Genomic DNA, 26,037 nt, shown 5'->3' with positions numbered 1-26,037 from the left:
TATTTTCTCAACCATCATAATGATAGGCTGCAATTCTTCCCTCTGATGTGTTTTAGGCATAGATTGTTTCAGGCTGTTGCATGTTGACTAATCAGAATATTAAGGGGTGCAAAGAATACATTATTTGCTTTGAGGATGAAACCCCTTAAACTCCTCAAGAGGGTAGGGGATTTAGAAGAGCACCATCTGTGTATTATATAAGGAAGGGTAGAGCATTTTTAACATAGTATGGGGAGTCTTCCTCAAAGATATCCCATGAAAAACAGCATTGAGGAGGTTTTGCTCCAATGCTGTGGTCTATTTGTATGCACAGAATGTGCCCCTTAGGCAGCACCAGCCTACTTGAAGCAAAATATATGAATAAATAAGTAAATTAATGTTGCTTTTTCTGCCTAATTCTGACTAACGTTGTTTGTAGTTAATAAAACATTCACAGTTTGTCACAAACTTCATAATGTTTGGTGGTGAAGTATAACACTTTTTAAAATTTATCAACAAAAATGTAGTTAAAAAATAAAAATGATTGGAATTAAATTCTATAGAAAACACAACAAATAAATTAATAAATAGAGATCGAAGATGGATATGAACCATCCGAATATTATTAATTTCCACTGAAGGGTTCCAACCTATATGATCGACAAAGAGAAGGGAGGGTTCACTGTTGACAACTATCTATGTATGGTATTATTTCTTTGTAGGCGTCATTTCTTCTTCTTAAAATCATTTCATTCTTTATTCTTTAGTTTTTCTTTAAAATCAATGTGTGAAATTGGTAGCCAAAGTGTTTCGTCCACCTGGGACTTCTTCAGGGCTCAACTGGTGAGAGATCTTCTTGCATGTTCTTCATGTTGTGCCATATAACAGGAGAATAGAGTGTGTAATGTATGGAGTATAGTAGCTCCAATGAGTCACAGCATGCCATCCGGTTCTGTGAAAAGAGCCTTTTTGCGGAACCGGATGTCATGCTGTGACTTTACAAAAAAACTAAAGAATAAAACGATTTTAAGAAGAAGGAATAACTCCTACATTTGTTGTCTGAAATGAAATTGTCAGACTTTTCGTATTTGTACAATATGGACTAAAATAATGCGTCATACACATATTTACTTGGACAGGTGAGTGCTGAACCATTTTTGAGAATTTTGCTTGGAAAATTATTTTCCTTTATAGAGGTCTAGAGGGATCACATATCTGGTTATCTGGTTATCTGCACCACTGTACAGTTCATAATTGCCATCATCACTTCATATTGACGAATGCAGGACTAGCGTGCCTTGACCCTTCGGTGTGTTGGTTGATTTGTAAATCAATGTAAGTAAATGAAAAAAAGAAAACATGTGTGAATTATTTCATTGGTAAATGAAATACTTAATAATAGTCAATGGAAAGTTACGAGAGAATTACCATAAAAGAAAAGGAGAAAATATCCTACCTTGTTGACATGAGGTGGGGCACAGGGACCAGTCACTGTAGGGTGTCACAATGCAATCTTTCCTGCAGGGAAGCAGACAAGGCCTGACTGTATCTGGCCGAAGAGTTTCAGGACACCTATTAAACAATAAAAACATCACTCAATGCAGAATTATCGAATGCTTCAAGGCAAATGTATTCTTTGAAATGCAAACAAAATGCAAAGCATAGTCACACAATATCTATTAAAAGACTGGACGAATAAAAACATTGTATTGGTGATTTATTAGTATTAACATTATTACACAAGAAACAAAAAAGCAGATGGGGAATCCTTCTTGCATGACAAGCATGCTGCCTTTGTTTAACACGGTTGCTCTTAGGTGAGTTTTGTTAGCAGATGTTAAAATTATCTGTACACAGTACATTTGGTTTTCATGGTAGTTTACTATCAAATATTAGAGATTAAAGATCTTAATATATTTTCACAGCATTCAAACAAACTAAAAATGGCGGAGTCAGACCTACCAGTATTTCATGATAACTCTTGTACAACTTTGTTTTGGTACTTAGCACAATAATGTGCCTTGCAAGATTTAACATATGACGCATGTAGGTGCTACAATCCATCCATTACTAACATATCAATTTGAAATGTTGTTAAATGCAGGCAATCTGGCTTAACTTATTTTACCATATACATTACCTTTCTAATATCTATACTAATCTATGTCCCAAAAACATCCAAATAGCTACTCCATCTAACACATACACACCATTAGAGAGGTAAACTGACAAGCTTGGGATCTCATCCCGTCCATTGATCAACATGTCTAGCACCTTTTGTACCTACAAAAATGTTGACAAAGGGTAGGTTTCCTTTCTCTCCATTTCTTGTGGTAAGTGCCTGTCTGCTACTATGAAAATGATGCAACTTTGACAAGTAGATTGTGGCTAACAAGTAGATTACAGTTGAATATATTGTCATATGGACTAGGAAAAGCAATGCAGCACTTTTTTGACTCCTAACTGAGCCTGACTGTTAGAATATGTAAGCCATCTGTTTATTTCTGACATCATAAAACAGTTGTCTCACTTTGTAACACCAACGTGATAACGGATGAGGGCACCTTCAATAAAGTAGCATCAATAGTATTAAATAACTCACAACCTATTCTCTGATTATGAGTACCTTTTTTTGGTACTGCAGGAGAGAGTAGCTAAATAGGCGAGACATGCATGCCATAGTCCAATGTACTATAAATGTTTCAAACTCGAAGAAACTCCGATGTGCGGTTCAATGTTCGGTCCATTTCAGGTAACTTGCACAGTCAAGCTGCCTTGCCCCTGTTACAGTGTTTTGGAATTGGCGCCGATTTGCTGTATTTTCGAGGTGCCAACTTACAGCGGTGTGATTTGTGACCCTATTAGTTTGGAAAAATCTGTATCACCATTCAACATACAATCAATAATGTCTATGACAACTGGCAATATGGCTCCGCAACTTACGTGTCACACAGAACATAGAGGGCAGGAAAGACCATCCCTTCTCAATTTAGTGTAAGTAAGATTTGCTGCATGGAAAATATATGCATTTAGGCACAAAAGACCAAAACATTCTTTATCAATCATTATCCAGCTTCATACCAAATATACAGACGAAGATAGTGAGAATTATATTAATGTCTTTACAAACATGACTTTGTTCCTGTTCTGAGTATAGATTTAAATTTACAGCTACTAACACGATGTTGACACTTCCCTAACTGCATGGGAATCGAATAGGCAGCAATACATTTAAATGTTGAAAAGAAACAGTATTCTACCGCCTAGCCACAGTGTCAATTCAAACTAATTCAAAGCTGCTATGAAAGTCAATTGTTCAATTAAAATGTACCCTTCCTTGTTGCCTGTGATTGCCTTTAGTGACTGCGGGTTTAATCAGGCGATTGATTTCTGCCTTTAAACCCCAGCCAAGGTCACATTAAACTAACGTGATATTAAGAGAAGTCTGTTACTTGGGAGTTAGATAAAGACCAACAGTATTGATTTTTACCCAGCAGCAGTAATCCATTTTATTAAAGTGAGAGTAATACAAGCCTGCTGTTTCCATGTTCATGGGCATGTATATTAATGTGAATCAAAGAACCTAAAATAATATTAAGAGAACTAATTTTACATGCTTCTAGAATGACAAAAGCAACCTGTAGGCATATCTGTGTGATTGAATTAAAATACAGCAACAAGCCATTTCAGACTATTTCAGAGCAAACGATAACTGAGTGTCAAACACAGCAATTACAAGCCAGATAAATAGTATATATTAGCTATTACTCACTTAATAAATAGTACTTTTTTTAGTATGCCAGATTCTCAGTATTTGAGTGCCATTGCATATGCGCTTTTCCACCCCGAGGAAAGGATTTTGGAGATGCCCTAGAATCAAATGCTTCTACCAGAGAAGGAGACACACTTGCTGTAGTACCAGGGATCTCCACTGTTGGACATGGTCCTTCTTAGGGGATTTCCCTAAACGTTTTGCTTTTTCCTCCTGGTTTTTGCGGACTCTCTTTGTATGTCCTTAGGGCTCTCAGCACTTTCCCGCTGTACTGCAGTGGGAAAGCTTGTGCGGCCTTTCTACAAGTGCCAGCAAGGGGTGCTTATGTGATTGGTTTGGTCGCTGTACCTCGGAGGGCCCTGTAAAAAGGTACACCACATACCTGGTGTGGGTGTGGGTATTGGCACTGGCTAGTAGTGGGAAGCAGTACTGAGTGTCCTGCCCACCAAAATAGCTTGTCAAACATGTATCAGGCCTGCCATTGCAGGCTTGTGGGGGCGCAGTGGCACTTTTGCTTTGGTTGGCATTTCTCTCTGCCATTAGCGCACCCCCTAGGGGAAGTCCCGAGGGGTGGAGCAGGTAGTAGGTGAAAGGCAGGGCAGGTACACATGGATGTTCCATGCTCAGGTAATGAAGAACCCCCATGTGGGTTGTCCCTACCTAGGAGGTCGGCTCTTACCATGGGTCACCACCAGGGTATTGCTGCTTCTCTGTTTAAGGTCTTATGGCTCTGGGCACCTTCCCACTGTAAATTGAGTGTGATAGTGCACATGCCCCTTCTACACACATTAGGAAGGAGTGCTTACCTGATGTTTCTAAACATGTTAAAGGCCTGCTTTTGAAGGCCTGAGTGTGCGTACTGGCCAGTGGCGTAACAAAACTTGAGGGGGCCCCCCTGCTAAGTACATAAAGGGCCCCCCCGGCAGGCTGGCCCACCACCTACCACTTTTCCCCACAGCCCAAAAATCTGATATTTTGATTTGAAACCTCCAACATTTAATGACATGCTTCTATATTGTCTTGATCAAAGTTCTAACAAGAAAGAGGGAAACACTCTTAACATATAAACTACGCCATTTGTAACATTTCCAAGAGCAGATGATTTAACTAAGACAGCACTCAGAGCAATGCCAAGGAACAATCCTATTGTGTCAGGAACCACCTATCGCTAAAGAACAAAGAACAACCATGAAGGGTCTGAATTAGAATTTATATTGATGGGCAAACTTGAAACTTTGAAAGTCTAACCTAAACCTGCAATTTCACAGACTCGACTGACAATATACATGAGTACACAAGCTGTAAAACAGTATCCTGCCAACTCCAAGAGAAATAAACATGAATTGTCTGCATACCACACACTTGTGACTGTCAAGTGTTGTGCATGATAATAACGTGAACTGTGGAAGCAATTTCAATTCCTCCATCATGTCTTTATGAGTAAGCAGGACAAAAACAGGCAAGCAAGAGGCTGAGGATGAAAACTGCTTGGATGTTTCAGAACATTGATGCAGATGTTTTTCAGTTTTAATTTATAATTTCTGTTGTAAACAATGCTAATTACAGATTTAACCCGTTCGCTGCTGCCGTCGGCCGTTGGACGTCGCGCGAGCTACCTCCCTTGTGCTGCGCACATCCAACGGCCGACGGGGCCGCACCCGTTTCTTCGAACGTTCAGCACTGGCGCTGAACGTTCGAAGCAGCAAACGGGTTAAGGCCTACATATTACAGACAAGTGTAATCAACAGTATAAATAGCACAGCATATAGAATTAAAACAACCCATATCAGCAACTACCTAATTACAGAATCTATACAAATTGTAGTTGGTAAAGCAAAGGAAAAAGCGTAAATACTTTCAAAGGGCATAATAAAACAATCTCCAGGCCAGCAATATACAAATAAATCAAGCATGTTTTGTAAAACAATTCCCCTTTCTTCTTGCATCAAGGTGAAAATACTTTTATAGTGCATGATAAAAACAAGTCCAGCAGTATTAAAAAATGAAGCCAGGTTAGTCTTAATTCCCCCTTTGGTTTGTGCATATAGGCACAAATATATCAAAGCAACTGCTAAGCAATAACAAGTACAGCACCAAAATTCAAACAGGTTTAGGCAAAAATTCCCTATTTGAAGGCACACATTTTTCAAAATGACTGGTAAAGTAATAACAAGTACAGCAGGCAGCAGCATTAAAAAATCACACAAGTTTAGTCAACCAATGCCCTTTTGGTTTGTGCATAAAGGTGAAAATATTTCAAAGTGACTAGTAAAACAATAATAAATATAGCAGGCAGCAGCATAAAAAAGTAAACCTATTTAGTCAAACTAATTTGTCTTTTGTTTGTCCATGAAGGCACAAATATTTAAAAGTAACTGGTAACCAACATCAAACCCGTCTAGCCACATAATGCCCCTTTAATTTCATCATAAAGGCGCAATCTTTTTAAAGTGAAACATGGTGGCACTGTATATCGAATTTAGAGATGCGGACAACAACAGTTGTTTATTCATTCAAGGAACACCAAAAAGGAGTAATCCTTGTCGCCCAAGCCATTCTTATAGCACTGGGGCATGGAATATTCTGAATTGTCACACTTGTAAGAGTGTGATGGTTAGTAGGTATGTTGGTACTGGCATTTGCAGCACCAGACAGGCAATAGGTGTTGGAAGCTGCAGTTACCTCTTGACGAGGTCCCTTGCACTTATTTTTTTTACAAATTCAGCATTGCTCTGAGGCCACTGTTCACCCTTGTCATGGTGTGAAATATTTGGAGATACATGCACAGTGTGCCTGTAAGTGTACCTCGTGTGAGTATTGTACAGCATGGTGTGTAACCCGCTACTGGCAGCCAAATATGAATGTGGGCCAGTAACACAATCATCCCAAGTATAGAGGGAACTTGCAAAGTTGCATGGTACAGGGTGCCACTCCAGATTGTTGCTTAGACTGAACTCTGTCCTCACAGCTGATTCGAATAAGGGATGCTGCTCACACTGTATTATGTGGTCCTCTTCATCAGACCTCATTGTCAGATGGAAGATCAGTCTCTGCTGTTATTGACAGCCTGAGCTATGGAATGTCGTGTGATACAGATATCACACCAACGTGGTCACCTGAGACCTCACACACCAAGGATAGGGGAAGGAATCAGTGGTGACCTTCAGACAGCAATCTGTCGACAAATGCCATGGCATTGTCTTCTGGAGTTTTCTATTCTAGGCCTATGTCTTCTTTGTGGGTTTCAGGTCATGAACAAGAATCTACAACTTCAGGGAATAGGCAGGTTTAGCTATAATAACTTCCTGGCTGTTCTGACGGTAACCAGTGACCATAGCGAGTAAGTTCCATCCACAGTTAACCTTGTCATTTACAATTTGCAAAGCTCATTGGTGGAACATTCTCATTTGGGGCTTTTGTGTATTTAAATGTTAGGTTTGTACCATCGGTAAACCCCAAGGATGACACATGCATATTCCAGGCTACTGATTTCTTATGTAAGTTGGAGGACTTTATAACTTTATCTGAGGATCATCAGGTTTTATTCGTGAAACAACCTTTACAACGCAACTTTTACAATGCATTACCATTACAACGAAACTTTTACAAAGCAAAAACTATTACAACGCATGTATTTACAACGCATATTTTTACAACGCAGGTACCTTTACAACGCATACCATTAGAACGTAAGTATTGGTAAGTATATAATTATATTTAAAATGTTATATGTTTGGTTTTTTTAAGGGGTATTTTTAGGGTTCAGGGTTAGTTTTCAGTTTTTGGGTAAAGGGGTATTTTTAGGGTTCAGGGTCAGTTTTCAGTTTTTGGGTAAAAGGGTATTTTTAGGGTTCAGGGTCAGTTTTCAGTTTTTGGGTAAAGGGGTATTTTTAGGGTTCAGGGTCAGTTTCAGTTTTTGGGTAAAAGGGTATTTTTAGGGTTCAGGGTCAGTTTTCAGCTTTTGGGTAAAGGGGTATTTTTAGGGTTCAGGGTCAATTTTCAGTTTTTGGGTAAAGGGGTATTTTTAGGGTTCAGGGTCAGTTTTCAGTTTTTGGGTAAAGGGGTATTTTTAGGGTTCAGGGTCAGTTTTGGGTTTTTGGGTAAAGGGGTATTTTTAGGGTTCAGGGTCAGTTTTGGGTTTTTGGGTAAAAGGGTATTTTTAGGGTTCAGGGTCAGTTTTGGGTTTTTGGGGTACAGGGGTACAGGGTAAAAATAAAATTAAATTAAATTTAAATTAAATTATTTAAATTAAATTTATTTAAATGGGTTTTTGGGGTACAGGGGTATTTTTAGGGTTCAGGGTCAGTTTTGGGTTTTTGGGTAAAAGGGTATTTTTAGGGTTCAGGGTCAGTTTTGGGTTTTTGGGGTACAGGGGTACAGGGTAAAAATAAAATAAAATTAAATTTAAATTAAATTATTTAAATTACATTTAAATTAAATTAATTTAATTAAATTACATTAAATTATATTAATTTCAAATAATTTAAAATAAAAAAAATAATATATACTTACCAATACTTACGTTGTAATGGTATGCGTTGTAAAGGTACCTGCGTTGTAAAAACATGCGTTGTAAATACATGCGTTGTAATAGTTTTTGCGTTGTAAAAAATTCGTTGTAATGGTATGCGTTGTAAAAGTATGCGTTGTAACGTCATACATCCGTTTTATTGCATTCAGTCCTAGGGCCCTTTGCAAATTATAAAAAGAACTTCTTAGCTGAAAGGAAAGGGGATAGAAAATGGAGGGAGGACAGTGGGAGTTTGGTGAGGGCATAGAATACTTTTAAAAAAAAGCTGGCAATAGCTCTGTCTTTAAAGTGATAAGACATGCAAACACAAGCATGTTAAAGCCAGATCTCTTGGCTTTGTTAGTGATCATTCCTAGTGCCTATTCCTGCTCCACCAGGTGAACAAAGTAGGTTGGCGTGTCTGTGCATGATGGGAATTACATTTAATCTGTTGCGATCAATTTATGTTTTACCCCTCAATTTGGTTTTGAATTTTAATTTACTAGACATTACAAATTTATATAGTAAACTATGGGTATTGTCATTCAAATGATACCTCCATTGTGACATAATACACAGTGGCCCATGCTGATTACACCTTTTGCAGGCAATCCCTTTCAAGGTTTTTTCCGTTCTCCAAGGAAATAATTTCCTTTGCTATGTGCAAAGCTAATTGAGGCACACACAACACTACAACGAGAAACAAGAACTTTAGATGTTGGTAAGCCACAAGTACACCCCAAACATCCCATTAGTATAGCCACGCTGGCCAAGCAAATCATTTATAGGGGCAAATGTGACTTATAATAAAGGCTCCTGGTGTGCAGCTGACAGAAGTTTCCAGCACACACAAAGCATAACCACACCTTCTTGGCAAGTGAGAAGAGACATCAGTGGGTGTAAATGAACCTGAATCTAAAGAAATACATCTGCAGCAAGCATTTGGAAATATTTATGCAACAAGTGAAATCTGAAGAAAAGAGCACTGCAAAAACTGGAGCCAGTGAGAAAAAACAAAAGGAGGAAGATAAATAATGTGGGAAATACAGAAAAAGAAGTTTAAAAAAACACAGGGATGGTGAAAAATTGATTTATAAATAGAGAACAAAGTGAAAGTAAAGAATAAAGGGAGCAGGCCCAGGTTCAGAAAGAAATGGACCAGGAAGAAGAGAGGCAATCTGAGGGGAATTCGACTTGATGCCACCTGGTCGAGTTTGCTTCGGATACAAATAACTCATTTTTGCACCTGAAAGGCACTTGAAGATTCCTTGGGGCACAGATTTCACGAGCAGTTAATCCAAAAAAAGAAAAAAAAGATGTCTTGCCAATATTTTAGTAATGAGGTGATGTGGGAGGCTGTGTGAATGCTAAGTATATGAGCAGTGTCTGATTGAGACCCAAAAATTGGCCTGGGCAACCCATTAAAAGTGGCCCACATTTGAGGAGCGCAGCCTTTCACAAAACAATGCTTGGTTAGTATCAGGCATCTCATTGTTGGAGAAATGTGGGGGTAAATCAAGCATTGTAAAGCTGGTACAGTCAGGAGTGGAAATACTGCAGATGTTAAAACTGAATACTCATAGCAGTCTCAGCACCTTAGTACAGTGTAGTGTGACAACTATTCCCAATCAACTGTGCCTTTGACCAAAATTACCATATAAATCACAAATTGAACACCAAGCCAAGGGGGAAAGGGGCTATGTCAGGATCTTTGGGAAAAGAACCGACATTGACAAAAAGAAGGGTCTCTGAAAGCCTCTTCCTGCTGATTTACCATAGAGGAGTTTCAGAGAATAAACACTCTAGTTTTCAGTGGCAGCTCTCCTTGTTTCTGCCCCCTTCTTTTGGTCTCACCTGATACGTTGCATGCGCTGTCGCTTGCAAGGCATTTCATTGACCTACAGTGGGCTTAGAGCCTGTCAATTGCTTACCTTTTGTTGCCTTCATCGTCATTCTGATTTGCCGGCTTCTCTTTGGTCAGCATGTGCCGACTTCCATTACTCTTCGTCTATTTCTCCCTCTCCTGAAGCGTGACCAAGTACGTGCGTCCGTCCACTGCTTGTGCATTTCGAGCTACTTTTTTAATTTTGTTGAAGCACTCTATAATAGTGCATGTTTTTGAAGGCTGTCTTCCTCCTGTACTACTCTCCACCCTTCCTTACCCATGCGATTTTGACCCCCTTGCTGCTGTTGCTTGCCCCCACTTTCTCTCTGTGTTATTGCTTGCCACCATCAGCTGAACATGAGTTGCTTGCCCCCTCCCAGCCCATTCTGCTGCTTGCCTTCAGTTGCTGTCTGTACAGTTCCTTGCCCCTCTCTTCCTCCTGATTGTTGCTTGCCCTACCCACCCCCTTCACCCCCTCTGTGCTGTTCCTCCTGGCCTTGTTTCATTGTCCATGTTCCTTCTTCACTCACATGGCATAACAACAAAATGCTAGGACGTGGCCAGTGCAGGCAGCATCATAGAGCTTTAAAAAAAAAAATATTCATTAATCCCTTTCTTCATCCCTCCTGCTGTTGTTGCTTTCCCCTATCCTTGTGGTCACTGCTTGCCCCCACCCACCTGCTATTATGCAAAAATGTCCTATGACAAGGACACTAATGGCTTCATCATAGAGCTTTTTTTTCTGTTTCAGGCATGCAACACAGCGCCGTGTTGCAATATCACTAAAAGATTGACAAAGTCCACAGCTTGCATAGCTGATCTCTATTAGCTTTGCTGTGCTTGCTTTTAATACTAACAGTAGTGAATAATAACATATTATTCACATTCACTACTAAAAAGACTTTACTACACCCAAAGAAACTGTTTTAACAACTTTAGAACAAAGAAAAAGGAGAACAAAATAATACGGTTCTATTCTGATGCCTTGCAGTTGCATGCTGCACCTTGATGCTAATTCATAGCTCTCTCTCCTCTCTGTGCTACAGTGGAAGGGTTGCAAGCTATGAACTACAAGTAACAATAGGATCTATATAACAAAACTAGTAACCCACATACTTATCTACATAAAATACAAATCTGTGATCAGCATTGTACATGTTTCGCAGCAAGCACATTTACCCTCTGTGCTAACTTATTATGAGTCATAACTGTTGTCAGATAAAGCACAGATGTTTTACGCAAGAACTTTTGTTGGGTTTGAAAAATGGAACATGTGCAGGTAACTTAATTATTGGAATTGGGGAAGCCGGTTCGAGGTTAAAATATTCTGAGCCTCTGCACACTTCCAAACCCTCCATGGCCTGAATGTGATGGCTTGTAAGAGAGGTCAGCTGAAACATATTGCTTCTGCACTGGGCTAGCGCCTTAGGGCTACTGTGAGAATGGCCCAAAAGGTAGAGCAAGACCAAGCCTCTCAGCAAGTAGAGAAAGAAGGGGGTTCCCCAGTGGGATTTGATAATGAGGGCAGGCAACAGGGGGAAAAATACCTTTGAATAGGGCAGGGTTGCTCTCTTTTTTCTATTGAAGCCTCTCAGCAAGGCCTGTGAATACTACCTGCACTCCCCCGCCTACAAAGTAATAAATGTGAACCAGGGAAAGGGCACGGAAAAAGACAAATTTAAGGCTGTCGAGCGGTCCTAGGGCCCAAAGTCTAAAACACCTGGCCTGGCCTCCCCTGTCCCCCATCTATCAAGGCACAGTGTGGTGAAATGGCAGGAAGGAATGTGGAATAGCGCTGCTTGTGAGGTCTGGGCTAGGAGACAATGACCCATTGGATTTAAGCTAGCCTGGCTGACGACGGCTGATTAGCCAGAAACCGGTCCCAGGATGCTTGTTTGCGGTCCAGGGAAAACATGGCTTGGCAGTTCGGGCTGGACTGTTCCCATGAGGCACAGGGTCAGACTGATTTGCATATGGCCATGTCTGAACTGGGGTGGCGGAGTGAGCTAAAGAATGGTGATGGATTAAACCCAGATCAGTTGACAGGGGGTGAGTGCTTGCAATGTTCAACACTCCGTCCATAATTCCCTTTGGTTTTGCTTTGTTTCCAAAATAGTACAGCCACAAAACTGGCCTCTCACTCGTTGCAGCTCCCCACCTCTAAGCAAAGCGATTTGTGCTGCAGTCCACCTACACATTCCCTAGTGGCCTAGTCAGGTAGCCATAGTGGGGGCAGGCCGGCCAGTATGATATTGTGGGTGGTTGTCCACCAAGAAACCGGAGCACCGGTAGTATTCAGGCACCAGCCCACCAGTCGAATGTCCACTTTGCTAATCCAATCCTGTTTATGAAGGTTTCCCAGGGGTGAAGAGCAGCAAAGTTACCAGAGAAGCAGCAAGGACAGGACACACACAACAGGCGGACAATTTGGTGGGGATGTTTTGCAAGCGTAGCCTGGAAGAGCCTTGTAACTAGGAATGCAATTTTAATTTTGGCCTCACTCACCATCTCAGTGCCCCCGGCCCGCCTCACGTGTAGTTTACACTGCGCATGAACATTCCAGACCAGCTCTGCCCACCCTGAGGCTGACGACTACAAAGGTACGTGCTACAGAGCATTTGCTTTATTTGATTGGACTGGAGCGCACAAGAGCGTCAACGTCCCAGTGCGGTGCCGTGCACTGCCCCTGCTCTCAATGTCTACTGGTGATGCAATCTACTGCATATTTTCAAGTTGAGGTTTAAAATAACGTTGTTTTGTTTAACTATTGCTGTGTATGAATAGCGTCAAACCAATTCAGTGACTACTGTGTGCCGAGGGGGCCCCTAGAGCTCGGGTCCTTTGTTACTCCCCTGTAAATGACATTTTTTAAGTGTGCCTCAAGCCTGCCATTGCAGGCCTTTGTGTGCGCGTGACACCATGGTGGTGTTGAAACATGTGTCAAGCCTGCCGTTGTAGGCATGTGTGTGCGCATGGCACCAAGGTGGTGTTGAAACATGTATCAAGCCTGCCGTTGCAGGCCTGTGTGTACTCTTGCAACTATGGGGTTCTTAAACATGTGTCAGGTCTGCCATTGCTGTCCTGTGTGTGCACACTTGCACCAATAGCCATTGCAGGCTGGTGTGCCCCCTCTTGCACCTACCATTATACGCCTGTGTGTGCGCAATTGTAGTTATGCTCACGCTGGCTTTTATAAACCACTGGCCAGTCCTGAGAGGAGCTTTCACTACAACTAGAGCACCCCTAGGGTAAGGCCTGAGGGGTGAAGTGAGTGGTAGGTGAAAGGCTGTACCGGTACACAAGTGTGCTCCCTGCACAGGTATTGAAGAATACCCATATGCATGTTTACTACCTATGAAGTTTGTTCTTCACATATGCTAACAAGGGGGAATGGTTGAAATTATTTTAGGCTGCAATAGTGGATTGCAGCAGAGCAGCCTCATAATTTTTCCCATCATTGGAATCGTAATGACAAACCCTTTCCTGTGTTGAAGGTGGTTTTGTCATTACTAGCTTAGAAATGCCACTTCTAGAAATTGGGTATTTCTCTGCTCTAAAACTCTTTGTGTGCCTTTTTGCACGGCTCCAGTCCAGACTGGAGGCTGGGGGAACCCATCTGTGCATTCCACAGTGACAGCTATAAAACATGGGCATGCAACTGGAACGACAGACCTCTGTCATTTGAGGGCCTAGCTGGATTGATTGGAGGGAGCGATTTTGACAGTTGGTCTCTGAGAGCCAGATCATGGCTCCACTAAAGATTAAGATTTGCATTCAATGGCCTCATGACAGACATGACTGAAATTTAGGGGAGACAAGGTGAAATAACCTGAACCACCTCCAACTTCAAAGGCACACTACAGTATAACAACGGGTGCCATAATTCAGCAGGGCAGAGATACAACGTGTGGGGACATGGGAGTGAAGAAGCTGGAACTGCATGGTGCACACTGCCAAAGGAATCTGTTGTGCACAAGGAGAACTACTGCCACTGAAAGGGACCGCTTGCCCTTCCAGAATAGTGGCTAGCCTGGACTGACTACCTGCTGCTGTGTGGCACCCTGAAGTGTGCTCTCTAAAGGCTTGTCGTCTTGCCCCTGTTCTCTTGTCGAGGTCTCAGGGACATCAAAGACCTCCTGTGAGGAGCCCACCCCATCTACTTGAGACATCTGGAGAGCATTGCCCTCTTAAGTGCCCACATCATCTGCTGGATCCCAACTGGTAGGAAGGCGTGAGCATGGAACTAAGAATTGTGCCTGGAGACCGGATTGCCTTGTGCGGAGCCCCAGATGTGTGGCCCTCATCTAAGACATGTGGCCCCTACATCATGTGGACCCCAACATCCATAAGTGCCATGTTGGTGGAGAGCAGATTCCCCAGTTGCGGGATCCAGTGTGGCCCGCTCGGTCGAGCGTGCCACATCTCTCTCATGCAACACAGCAACTGCATTCTCATTGCGTGCTTTTTCCGATTCACAGATTATGATCCTCGGAGGTGAGGGCGTAACTGTAGTAGTGCCTCATTTCACCTCATGTGGCATTGAACTTACGTCTATGCGTGTAACCGGACTTGCCTGGTGCGACCAGTATCAATGCGTAAAAGGCGTCCTGTCTCATTTACAGGGAGGTACAGACTTTGCAATTCTTCATTGTATGTGGCCGGAATTGCCTGGTGCACACCAGGAGTAATGCCTCATTTGCATGGAGAGGTACGGATTTTGCAACTCTTTGTTGTGTGTGACTGGGATTGTAAGGTGCTTCTAAAATCAGCGCTCATCAGAGGTTGTGCCTCATTTCCACAGAGGTCTGGAATTTGCAACTCTTTGTGTGTGTGACCAAAATTGTCTGGTGTGACTTGTTTCACTGAGCACCAGACGTTGTTCCTGGATTGCCTGAGTGCAACTGACAGGATGCCTCTTTCTTCCGAGAGGCTCACCTGCATCATTCCCCATTCATCGATCGTTTCTTTTGTGCCCTTAGTGCGGGAGACCAACTGTCCTCTCCTGACCTTGCCCTCTGACATTGTGTTGCCATGTAGTATTCCCAAAACCAGCCTGGGCACTGAGAGTGATTGACTGGGATGAACCCTTTCAAAAGTGATCTGGAGCGGGTAAAGAGACTGAATGACCCCCCCCCCCCTGTGCTTCACAGAACAGGTCTGGTGGAGGAAAGCACATTGTGGACCACTGTACCCCTCAGCCCACTTCTGCTCCGCATCCTGTGGAAGAACTTTCCAAGTGGTGGCCAAACCATCACTTGATGACTGCCTCCTAAATAGTCCTGCTACCTACCCCCACCATCTTCTCTGGGACCCTGACTTAGGGGTCCATTAGGATGCCCGCCAACCCTGTGCAAAAGGGGACCGCCCGCCATCGGAGCGGCAGTCCCGCCTTGGCCATTAGGATGCACCTGCCACACTGGCGGGCGAATCCTGTATTTTTACCATTGCGGCAGGCGTTGCTGAAAGCGCCGCCCGCCGCAATGGTAAAAATGCACGTTGTGCATTTCAAAGCACAACATGACAGGCACCGCGTGGTGCCTGCCATGTTGCACTTTGAAATGCAGGGGGGTACCATAGGTACCCCACATGTGCACCCCCCCCCGGAGTCCCAGGGGGCCCCGCAACGGGCCCCCCCAGGGAGTCTCCGCATGCCTTTTCATGGCGGCATTGCCGCCACGGAAAGGCAATCCCCAAAGCCCGTCATAATATGGCTGGCGGTGTCTAATAGACACCGCCACCATATTTAACATTTTCAGCCACGGCCGCAAGGCGACCGGGGCGGAAAAGCGGCCGATGGTATTTCCATCAGCTGTGGTTCCCCCCCACCATACTAATATGGCGGGGGGAAATGGGTGGCGGGCGGCAAAGGATGTCGGGCGGATCGCCACTGCCCGCATGGCGGTGGCGATCCACCCGACATCCTAATGGGTCCCTTAGTGCGACTTCGGCCATGATCAGCCTTGTAACAGGAAAGGGCTGGTAATCTCCATTCCATGGGAGTAGGGTAGTTGGGGTGAGTTGGAGGGTGGAGGGAGGCTTGGGCCACACGGCCTGCAGTGTGCTATCCATTGAACCAGTTTGATTTATGCCCAGAAATACATGATGTTCATGTTGTGTTAATTAATGTGTGTGTTGATTACAAACTTTATTAAGTGTCTTTTGTCGCTCAGTGTACTTATTGTGTGCTTTACAAATTGCCTCTGTGATAAGCCTGACTGCACGCTGCCAAGCTACCCAAGGGTGAGGGTAGGTTATACAGTGAGCGTAATCACCCACCCCTAATGGGAGTGGTAGGTTCTGCCTGGCTAGCGCATCGCCTCAACCAACCAGAAAGTGCCAGTTCAAAAATCCACCTTCTAAAGTTAGGTTCTCATGATGTCACAAAATGAAGATTATAAGTTTTAAAGGAAATTTGATTCCTGACATGGGGCAAGATTTTAAGTCTCTGGGCATTTCTTATATAATTTCCAGAGGCATATCTGGACACGTAAAATTGTGGCAGGCTTCCAGGCATATTCATGGAAATCCTTTTGAGAATTCCCCAAAAATACACGTGTATATGTATGTTCCCACCCCACACAAATAGCAACCTTAAATAGAGTTTGATAGACAGGGTACTCCACCAAACACTTGGTGCATTACCCTGTCCATCAAATGATTGGTAAGTCGGCTCCATTTAGAGTTGGATGAACCATTATGTTTCCATTAGTGGTGACCGTACTGGCTCCACAGACATCAGGCCATTAGACTAAACACCTAAGACTGTCCACCCTATTATGGGCCGACTTTCCTAAGTACTTTTTTATGTTTGGGGCTTCCAAGAGAAGTTTAATCAACCCAAATAAAAAAAATCTTTTCAAGCAACCCTCACTCCTTGGGAGTACCTCACAGGGTATCAGAGTCATTGTTTATTCCATATTTTGGGAGGGTATTTTATCCAAAAAACGAAAAACTTTGTAGAGCGACCACAAAAATCATGGCTTTCTGAATCTGGCGCAATGAGGCCTTTCACCATAAACATGGTATTTCTTTGCTGTAGGAAAGTACATCTTTACCTGGATGTACTGTTTTTATTTCACTGCTAACACTGAAAAGCAATGCTAAACACCTCCCTATGCATGTGGTATGCCCTTTAAAACACATTATGCCAATTCAGGTTGACATCCCTGGCTCTTTGGCAAGGTTACTCTAATATAGCACACAAGGTACCAGTGACAAAAAGGTCAGATGTCACAGATGGACTGTGTGAGCGCTTACACCATTCACATTGGTTAGTTTAAAACCATTGTATCAGGCCTGTCAATATAGGAGTGTTGAGCTATAATCAAAAGCTGAATTGGCACATATCAAAGTAAACTAAGGAAAATATTACCATTTACAATAAATGTGTTACCCATTAGTAATGCCTCAAAAGCCCACCAGGTATGGATGCATAGTGCATATAGGGACAGATGCTAAATATGGAAATATCATTTGGCAAGATTGAAGGCACTAAGTGATTCCATAATCTGCAGAAACCCTTTCCTATTGAAAAGACCTGTTTAGTAATAAAAGTACAAAGTTCCATAGGCTTCCTTGGGGAAGAACTAGGTAAATAATATGTGCACTGTTGCAATACGTACCTCAAATCAATTCACTGGTAAGATTGAGTATTTGATAAGAATGACTGAGAGAAGATTTTAATGGAAGCACGTCAGCTCTGGCTGAAGTCTACACATTAATTAAACTTTGTATACCAAAGTCCTATAACACTGGTGGTAGTAACTAACCCTCTCAATTCTGTTTAGGCATGAAAGACCTACTGCAAAGTACATGGGGGTGAATGTTTGTTGTGTTCAGCATTCCATCCATCATCTGTTCATTTTGCATTTGTTGCCCTAAGTGGGAGGGTTATACCCAGATGTGTGTTCTATGCTTGCTATGCCAATGGATTCAAGCTAGACTGGCTGATGGCGATGATACCTGGAAACTGGTCCCAGGATACTTGATTCTGGTCCAGGGAGGAAGTGGCATGGCAGTTTGGGCTGGACTGTTCTCATGGGGGGCAAGGTCAAGACGGATTTGTATATGGCTGGGTCCAAACTGGAATGGCATGGTGAGCAAAAAAAAAGAATGGATTTAACCCAGATCTGTGACTGGAGGTGAATGTTTGATTTGTTTAGCATTCCATACATTATCTGTTCTTTTTGCACATTCTCTATTACAGTCAGCTTAAAGAGGTGCCTGGGATTTGTTCACCACACCCACTGTCCCACATTGCAGTTTCGTGGTATTGTTTGACATTTACACTTTCAGAATTCATGCCTCCAGTTTCTCTGATCTGATTTTTACTTGTTTGGTCTTAATTTGTTATTTAAATTTTTCGTCTTTTCAATAAATTTGGTTGGGGAAATGTACTGTTTGGTTTAATGATATTCATGTAGTTTTGGTGCTGCTTAAATGATTTATACATTCAGTTTTGCCATATCTTCCATGGCTAAGCTAAGGATTTATCATTGAATTTTATATAGCTAACATTTGCACTGGCATTGTATCTTTGTGATAGTTCATACCTAGCTTTTTTTTTTACAGAGTTTCATATAGCTCAAACTTGACCCGCATCAGGTATCAGAGCGCTTAGCATAGCACCAGTTGCATTACATGAGGACACATTCATTTTTTTTGTTTGTTAGGCACGGGGATATTAAGTGATTTGCCCAGAATCACAGGATGTTCAGCATCATTGCCGAGACTCCAACCCAGTTCCCCAGATCCGTTGTCGACCGCCCTAGCTGTTAGGCCAACTCCTCTCCTCTAGCTCTTCCCTCCAGTTAATATCCTAGGATCTGAAACTTGTAAATTGCAAGTACATGTGGGAAGGTAAAGATATATTCCACCCTTCTTTTGATGTACAATTAACTGTGTCTATGTTGTGCGACTGTCACAAAGCATGTATCAGCTGCACTTGTCAGTCAGATAAATGAAAGCTGTTTGTGATGAATAATTTCTACTGTTTGAGTGACTGCTGAGAAAATCAGCGGGAGCAGACAGTGGTTCAATGGCCATCTGCAGTGCTCTGATATTCCTACCAAATTGGACACTAATTTTCAGGTTTAAGACCCCTTTCCTATGTGGGAACAGTGGTGATAATAAATGCACATTATAAATCTGCATACAGAGCATGAATATTGCTGTCCCTTCCAGGCCCATTTCCGATTATTTGAAACCCTTTGGTAGTATTCACCTAAAGTAACGGGCTCCTGTTGTCGGCCAATGATGGAGTATTGGCCAAACTCCAGGTGGTCCAATATACGGCAGCCAGGCTGGTGTTAAACTCCCCCCCAGGACGCCTTCAAAACCCCTTCTGGATAAATTAAATTGGCTCTCAGTTCGCAATAGGGTAAAGTTTAAAATCTGCTGTCTAATTCACAAGAGCTTAAATGGATTAGGGCCGTCACACTGGACAGATACATTTATACCGTACAATCCTGTTCGGTCTCTCAGGTCTAGCAATCAGTTTCTCCTGAGAGTGCCAGCTGTAAGGAAGGTCAGACAGGGTGGCAAGGCTCTGTCCGTAGTCGGTCCGACTCTATGGAACAAGCTCCCCCTGACGCTTAGGCAATGTCCGGAACATTTCAGTTTCAGGAAAAAGCTTAAAACATTCTTGTTTCAGAACTAATTCACTTCTCTACTGACTGCTTTGACCATGCTTCTGATGTTTGTGGGCGCAGAGATACTCCTTCGGGAGTCGATTCAAGCGCGATATAAACCCGTAAATAAAATAAATAAAAATAAAGCATGATTGTGAATTGCCCTTTTACACTGTTCCAGATTGAGACATGTGGCACAGAGCAAAGATTTGGCAGAGTCATTGATGCGGCACAAACACAGCATCTGTAACTTGACCGAGCCAATACTACATATTATCCCATAAAGCTTATCTGAAATACCTAAAAATGTATAGGCAACAGCCCCTAGTGTAATTGTTCTAATATTCAACAAAAATATTTACCTCTTCAGTTATATGATTTCTGAATTTATTTATTTTTCTTTTCAGGCTAGATATAAAATCAATAGTGGTCTGTTGAAGATGACCATCCTTTGCATGTTACCACCCAAGATTTTTACCTTGACTATTTTTGCTACCTATAGAATTCTTGTGTGCGTTACTCGCACTAACCATCGGTAACATGCATGCATTCCTTCTTTTTGAATGTAGTAAAGATGGTATACACATGACTCACAAATTTCTTTAATTATAAGTCCCTAGTGCATAGTATTACTCGTAACCAGGGCCAGTATATTAAATGCTACCAGTTGGACGCAGCACTCATTGTGTCACTGACTGCAGTAGCCCTGTAAAGCATGTTTCCAGGCCTGCCACTGCAGCCTGGATGCGCAGTTTCAAACTGCTAATTTGACCAGACATGATTAACCTTCTGCCAGACCTAAACCTTCCTTTTTAATACCTGCACGTCACCCCTAACATAGGCCTTAAAATCCCATAAGGCAGTGCGCATGGCATTTAAAATTAAGACATGTATATTTAAAGTTTTACATGTCCAGGGATTCAAGAGACCTCCAAAGTCATTTTTCTAAATGCAAAGCTGGCTCTCTCATAGGTTAACTACTATTACATTTAATAAGTGCTAAATTAAGTTTGGGTCGAACTAGAAAAATGTTTCACTGACTGATTTTAATAGCAATTTAAAATCAAACTTGATGGTCTAGTTGTATTTTATAGTACTATTTCGGAAATTACATTTTTAGAAATGTGTCATTTTTCTGCTTAAAAACAACAGGCATTCCTGCCATTGTCCACCTGTCACCTGATCCTAGATGACTTCCCTGTGGTGAGATGTGTATTGCTCCCAGACAGTGGACAATCAGCTCTAGCTGTGGAGAGTGAGGTCCCCTTCCTTGGCAGGAGGGCCTAAAAGCTGTGCCCAGCATCTTCCTTAGCTGCAAAAGATGCCTAGCTTGTTTCTGACAAATGTAGCTCTGGCCTAGGACAGACTCCTTTTTGTCTTTCTAGTCATGCTGTCTCCAAATCCATTGGAAAGGAAGGAAGTGACCAGAACTGGTTTAAGGGGTAGACTAAAGATTGCATTCTACCCACAGTCTTACACTGAGCATATATGTAGACAATACGGAAATCTCAGAAAACTCCTGCATCTGTGAAGAATCATAGGAAGGACTACTCTGCTGTCTGAAGACCCAGAAGTATAACTGGACCTGCTTGCCTTAAACGTAGGATTCAAAAAGTGACTACAAGGGTCAGTTGGCAGAACTTCTGTTAGTGCTACAAGGACACAAGCTTCCAGAGGCCTCTCTCCTGCAACTGTCCAGCTGACCAGTTCCAACTGGACCTGCTCTGCACCCTGCTGACCTCTTTTGGACTGAAACTTGTCCCCAAGTGGTGTCCCCAGGTCATAGGATCTTGGTTGGTTTTATAGTGAAATCTTCCTGTCCCCAAACTGCAAGAAGTGGGAGTTAAAATCTTTTTACCAACTTTCTGCCTGGAGAATCAACGGAGATTGGGGTAGCTGTCACAGCTACAACCATCAACGTCAAATCACCAGTCAGTTGTGACTACCAGTTTGCCCCACTGAAGGAGATCTGACTTCCAGAAAGGTTTCTAACTCCGAACATAGAGGGCTTCATTGAAACCTCCACTGATAAAAATCCAATAGACGTCGAGTCCCTCCTGGGCACAGACTTAGGACTTATCCCACGTAGAGCATACCCGCCTTTGTTGATGACTGCACAAGGGCCCCCATTTTTCAGCAGTCCGCTGTCATAGATCCCCATCTCAGATCCAGTTTGCAGCTTACCAAGCAAATGACTCATAGATGACCACTTTTTCTCTACAAAAAGTAAACAAGTATATCAAATGTAAATCCAGAGGCTGGGCATTTGGTGCAAATTCTTTTAAATGTAGTTACCTGAAGGCCCCTGTTGTGTGCTGACATGGAGGCAAGAATGAATAAGAATGCCACTTTCTTCCTCAGACCTCATAGGGAAATATTTTTGATATGCCAGCTGATGCTGCCTTTAGCTATCCTACCATTCCCTTCTACCTGTTCATTTTTTTAAAGTAGTTCAAATCTATCTAATGTGCTAAATGTGGCTAATATTTTACTGTTACACGATAGAGGCGGCACATTGTCTTCCTATAACAGTAAGCACATACCACCTAACAGTGTAAAGTCTATTTTCTTAAACACTAAAACCCTAATCATGGCTGGACTGGCTTCTGCAGAGTTGCCCTATGCAGAAATACCACACCCTACATTACTAAGACAATTACTAAGACAAGGCTGCATCAGTAATTTCAGGTTGCACCATTAAAAATTGATTATTTCTGAATCTAAACCGAAAATTCCAGAACTTTTTTCAAAATCCTCCAGCTTTGTCATGGAAGAATTGTTCACAAAAAATAATGTGGTAAATTCACATTTTATAATAGTACTAGCTTACTCATCGCGCGTTGCTGCGATCTCCTAAGAAAGGAAACTCGTTATGATAACATTCAATTTACATTGTGTCATTTGTATTGAAACTTATTCATTTTAATTTTGAAAACATTTCAAAGTGTCGTTTTAATTCTATTTATTTATTTGAGTGTGTGACGGGGCGGCGGGTCACCCCTGTGAAGATCGGGATAAGGAGCCCGTTTATCGTGACTGGTGGTCAGCTGTCCCTGTCTCGCCCTTTTCTCTTCCCCCCCTGCAGCCGTCATTCTTACCGGCAGAGGAGTGGGCCGACCCTGACGCCGTGTACCCTTGGGGATCCGAGGTGGAACCAGAGCAGTGCCCCTTTAAGACAGAATGCATCCATGAAGAGACTCCGCCCAAACTGACATCAAAAGCAGGAAGAGCCCGGAAGACGCCGGAAGACCTTCCCCTGGAGGACGAGAGAGCGGAGGAGTGGAGACCGATTCCGGAGCAAAGCACGAACAGCCCAGCGGAAGACAACAAGCCAGGAGGCCACCGTTTCCGCGAAGCGCCCCACCACGCTCCTGCGGGAGGAGCGTGGCTAACAAAGGTACGGGGCAAAGTTGCGGGGTGGGCGGGTTGGAGTGGTTAAAACCACTGTGTACATACCGCCTAGACGACCCCATGTTCCCCCAACCTCACGAGCACTACGTCACTACCGGAGTGTAGATAATCACCGAGCACCAGGTTTCCCTCACACCCGGTCCCTAAGCAGACTGTATTGGACACGACCCTGATACCTTGTTTTTCTGTTCTTTTCCTTGTGGTCGTTGCTATCCCGGACTTCGCCTGGAGGTCGCAGGGACGTCGTCACTCTGGCTGCAACACCACCTGGACAACGCCGCAACACCCTGGAACTCCTGTGTTTCCCTAGAGGCGTCAGAACGGAGCCTGACGAGATAGCACGCATAAGACTGTCAAACCGCAGAAAGAAAGCGTACCTAAAAATAAAACCCTCTTTAAAAGCACTTTTCCAGCCTACTGACTCCGTTCCTTCCCCTTTGGTCCCTGACCCAGTAACAGAGTGCTTGTGGATACACGATTTTTTGTTTTTCCTTCTGGTGCGTACATCAGTATTCGAAAGATTATGAGGGCCCTGAGGGGCCGATATTTAAAAAAATGTTATGCCAGAAACCTTCGCGGGAGTGTACTCAACAACTTCCCAAAGTTTCCTGGCGATCGGATGAATGCTGTTTTAATTCTATTTATTTATTCAAGTGCTTGTGGATACACGATTTCTTGTTTTCCCGTCTGGTGCGTACATCAGTATTCGAAAGATTATGAGGGCCCTGGGGGGGCCGATATTTTAAATGCCAGAAACCTTCGCGTGAGTGTACTCAACAACGTCCCAAAGATTCATGGCGATCGGATGAATGGTGTAGTAATGCATAAAGGACAAACAGACATACGTTCGTTTTTTTATATATATAGATATGGAATCATGATAACATTTTGAGAGGAAGCTTTACCACCAAAAATGGCAATAGAAGGCCATGTGTGATTAAGGCTTAAGGCAATACTTAATGTAGTTCAAGACCTGATGGATAATTCTCTAGGGTTATTATTCTGTGCTTTCAGAATCAGTACATATATTTGCTATTGGTCATAGCTATCCATTCTATGTCTGTTTTTCTATGTCTCTTGCCATGCCTGAATAAATGTGCACTAGACCTCCTAACATCTAATATAATAAGGGACTTCAGAGCTAGATTAAACATTTTCACCATTAGAGGACATACAAAATAATGTATTCTTCAACTGATATTTAAACTGAGAAGATATGTTACCTTCTGTCTAGATTTCCGATGTTGGACCCTTAGTCCCTATTTTAATCACTGCAACTACATTTGAACAGTTTGTACTTTTTTTTCACAAAATTGCTTAATGACACATTTCACATGGCTGTCAACATAGAAAGCCCCTGCTAATAGACTAGATACTGCTAAAGTGTTGACTGCATGCCTGCACATAGCTACACATGAAATGAGAAGTGCTTGTCAAGCTTGGGCAGTACCATTGGTAATGTTTGTGTGTTACAGCAAACTGACAAGACCTCTTGCACATGATCATGGAAACATAACTCTATAATTGTTCTAAATTCAGATGTCTTTGAAAATCACCAAATCTAAACCGGTGTGCATTAGTCCATCATGGCCAACAATATCTTTATGATAAAATCGTAGGTGTCTGTTAGCCACTCAGTCTTTTTACTGTATTTTCCTTCATCAGTCCCCGCTGCCGAAAGACTGACCTACTTCCTCATCAAATTTCTAATGTCATGGAATTTTAAGTGATAGGGAATTTGCGAAGGGCGCACAATAAAGAAATGATATAATTTCCAAATGTTCAAAGCTGCTAGAAATTATAAACTCGGGTCATCCAGTATGGCTGTCTGTAAAATTTGATTTTAATTGGAGGTCTGTAAGTCTATGTGTAAACAATGAAAGTTGATGTGCTGGATGTGAAACAAGATAGCCCGATTTGTTGCATGCCCCGAACTGCCCTAAAAAGACCTATTCCATTTTCAGTGTGTCTCTATTGAATGAATATTACACTTGGGTCAAGATCAGAGGAGAACTGGAATTGTAAGCAGCGATATACAGGAGGCTGTCAGCATTTGAATGTAAGCAAGCCAACAAAGGTTTGGTCAACTGCCCCATTCCTCTAGTGTAAAATCAAGGCATCAACAACAAAACACTCATCTATATGATTGAAATAAAATTTTGTAGCATATCATTGCAGCCCGTTTAATATCAAACAATGACTGAATGCTACACTACAATCATTACAGGTGAGGCAAAAGGCATACATTAGCCATGGAATTTGGAACCATTGTCTCTGCAACCGTCTCCAGTTTGAACGCTTATGAGAGGATGGTGCGTCCGCTGGAGAAGCGAAAACGGGGGACATTTGGTCCACAATCTTCAGTGCTAGGATGGGCTCTAAGAGGCAGCAGGGATGAAGAAGATGACTTTCAACAAGAGGGCCTAAAGTGCTTATGAAAGCTGTCACTTGAAAGTTAGACAGCAGAAGGGGCCTAAAATAAGATCTGTATTAGAAAGAGAAGAAGGACAATTGACCTAAATTTAGTTGTTAAAGTTACCTCATTATGTGACCATGCTCTCAGTTAGCTTACTTGTCAATTCGTTTCTGGAACAACTGTTGTACCTATGGTGTATCTGAATATTGAATGATGCATTACGGGAAGCAGCACACCCCAATAATAAAAGGGATGCGCTCTCCCATACTTGTGGATAACCACTGCTTTAACAAATGTCTGGTACTGAATGTTTGGAAGTAGGGATTCACTCAATGCCGAATTAAAATAAAATATAAGTGCTGAACCTAAAACGTTTGCCCACAAGCCCGTGTCTGGCACTAACGAAGGTCAGGGGTACGAATACCAAGGCTATCT

General features: G+C 42.5%; 1 protein-coding gene across 1 annotated transcript in view; it reads right to left on the bottom strand.

Annotated features, from left to right (window-relative positions):
• THSD7A (thrombospondin type 1 domain containing 7A) overlaps window positions 1–26,037 on the bottom strand; it is a 1,031,465-nt gene that overhangs the window by 269,222 nt on the left and 736,206 nt on the right. The window contains exon 9 of the mRNA XM_078663785.1: window positions 1,436–1,551. Within this exon, the coding sequence (XP_078519911.1) occupies window positions 1,436–1,551 (116 nt within the window). The remainder of the gene's footprint in view (window positions 1–1,435; window positions 1,552–26,037) is intronic.

This window comes from Lissotriton helveticus, chromosome 10, assembly GCF_964261635.1.
Source record: "Lissotriton helveticus chromosome 10, aLisHel1.1, whole genome shotgun sequence".
Lineage (NCBI taxonomy): Eukaryota > Metazoa > Chordata > Amphibia > Caudata > Salamandridae > Lissotriton > Lissotriton helveticus.
The sequence above is the reverse complement of the archived record's forward strand: the minus strand, read 5'-3'. Positions and strand labels throughout refer to the sequence as shown.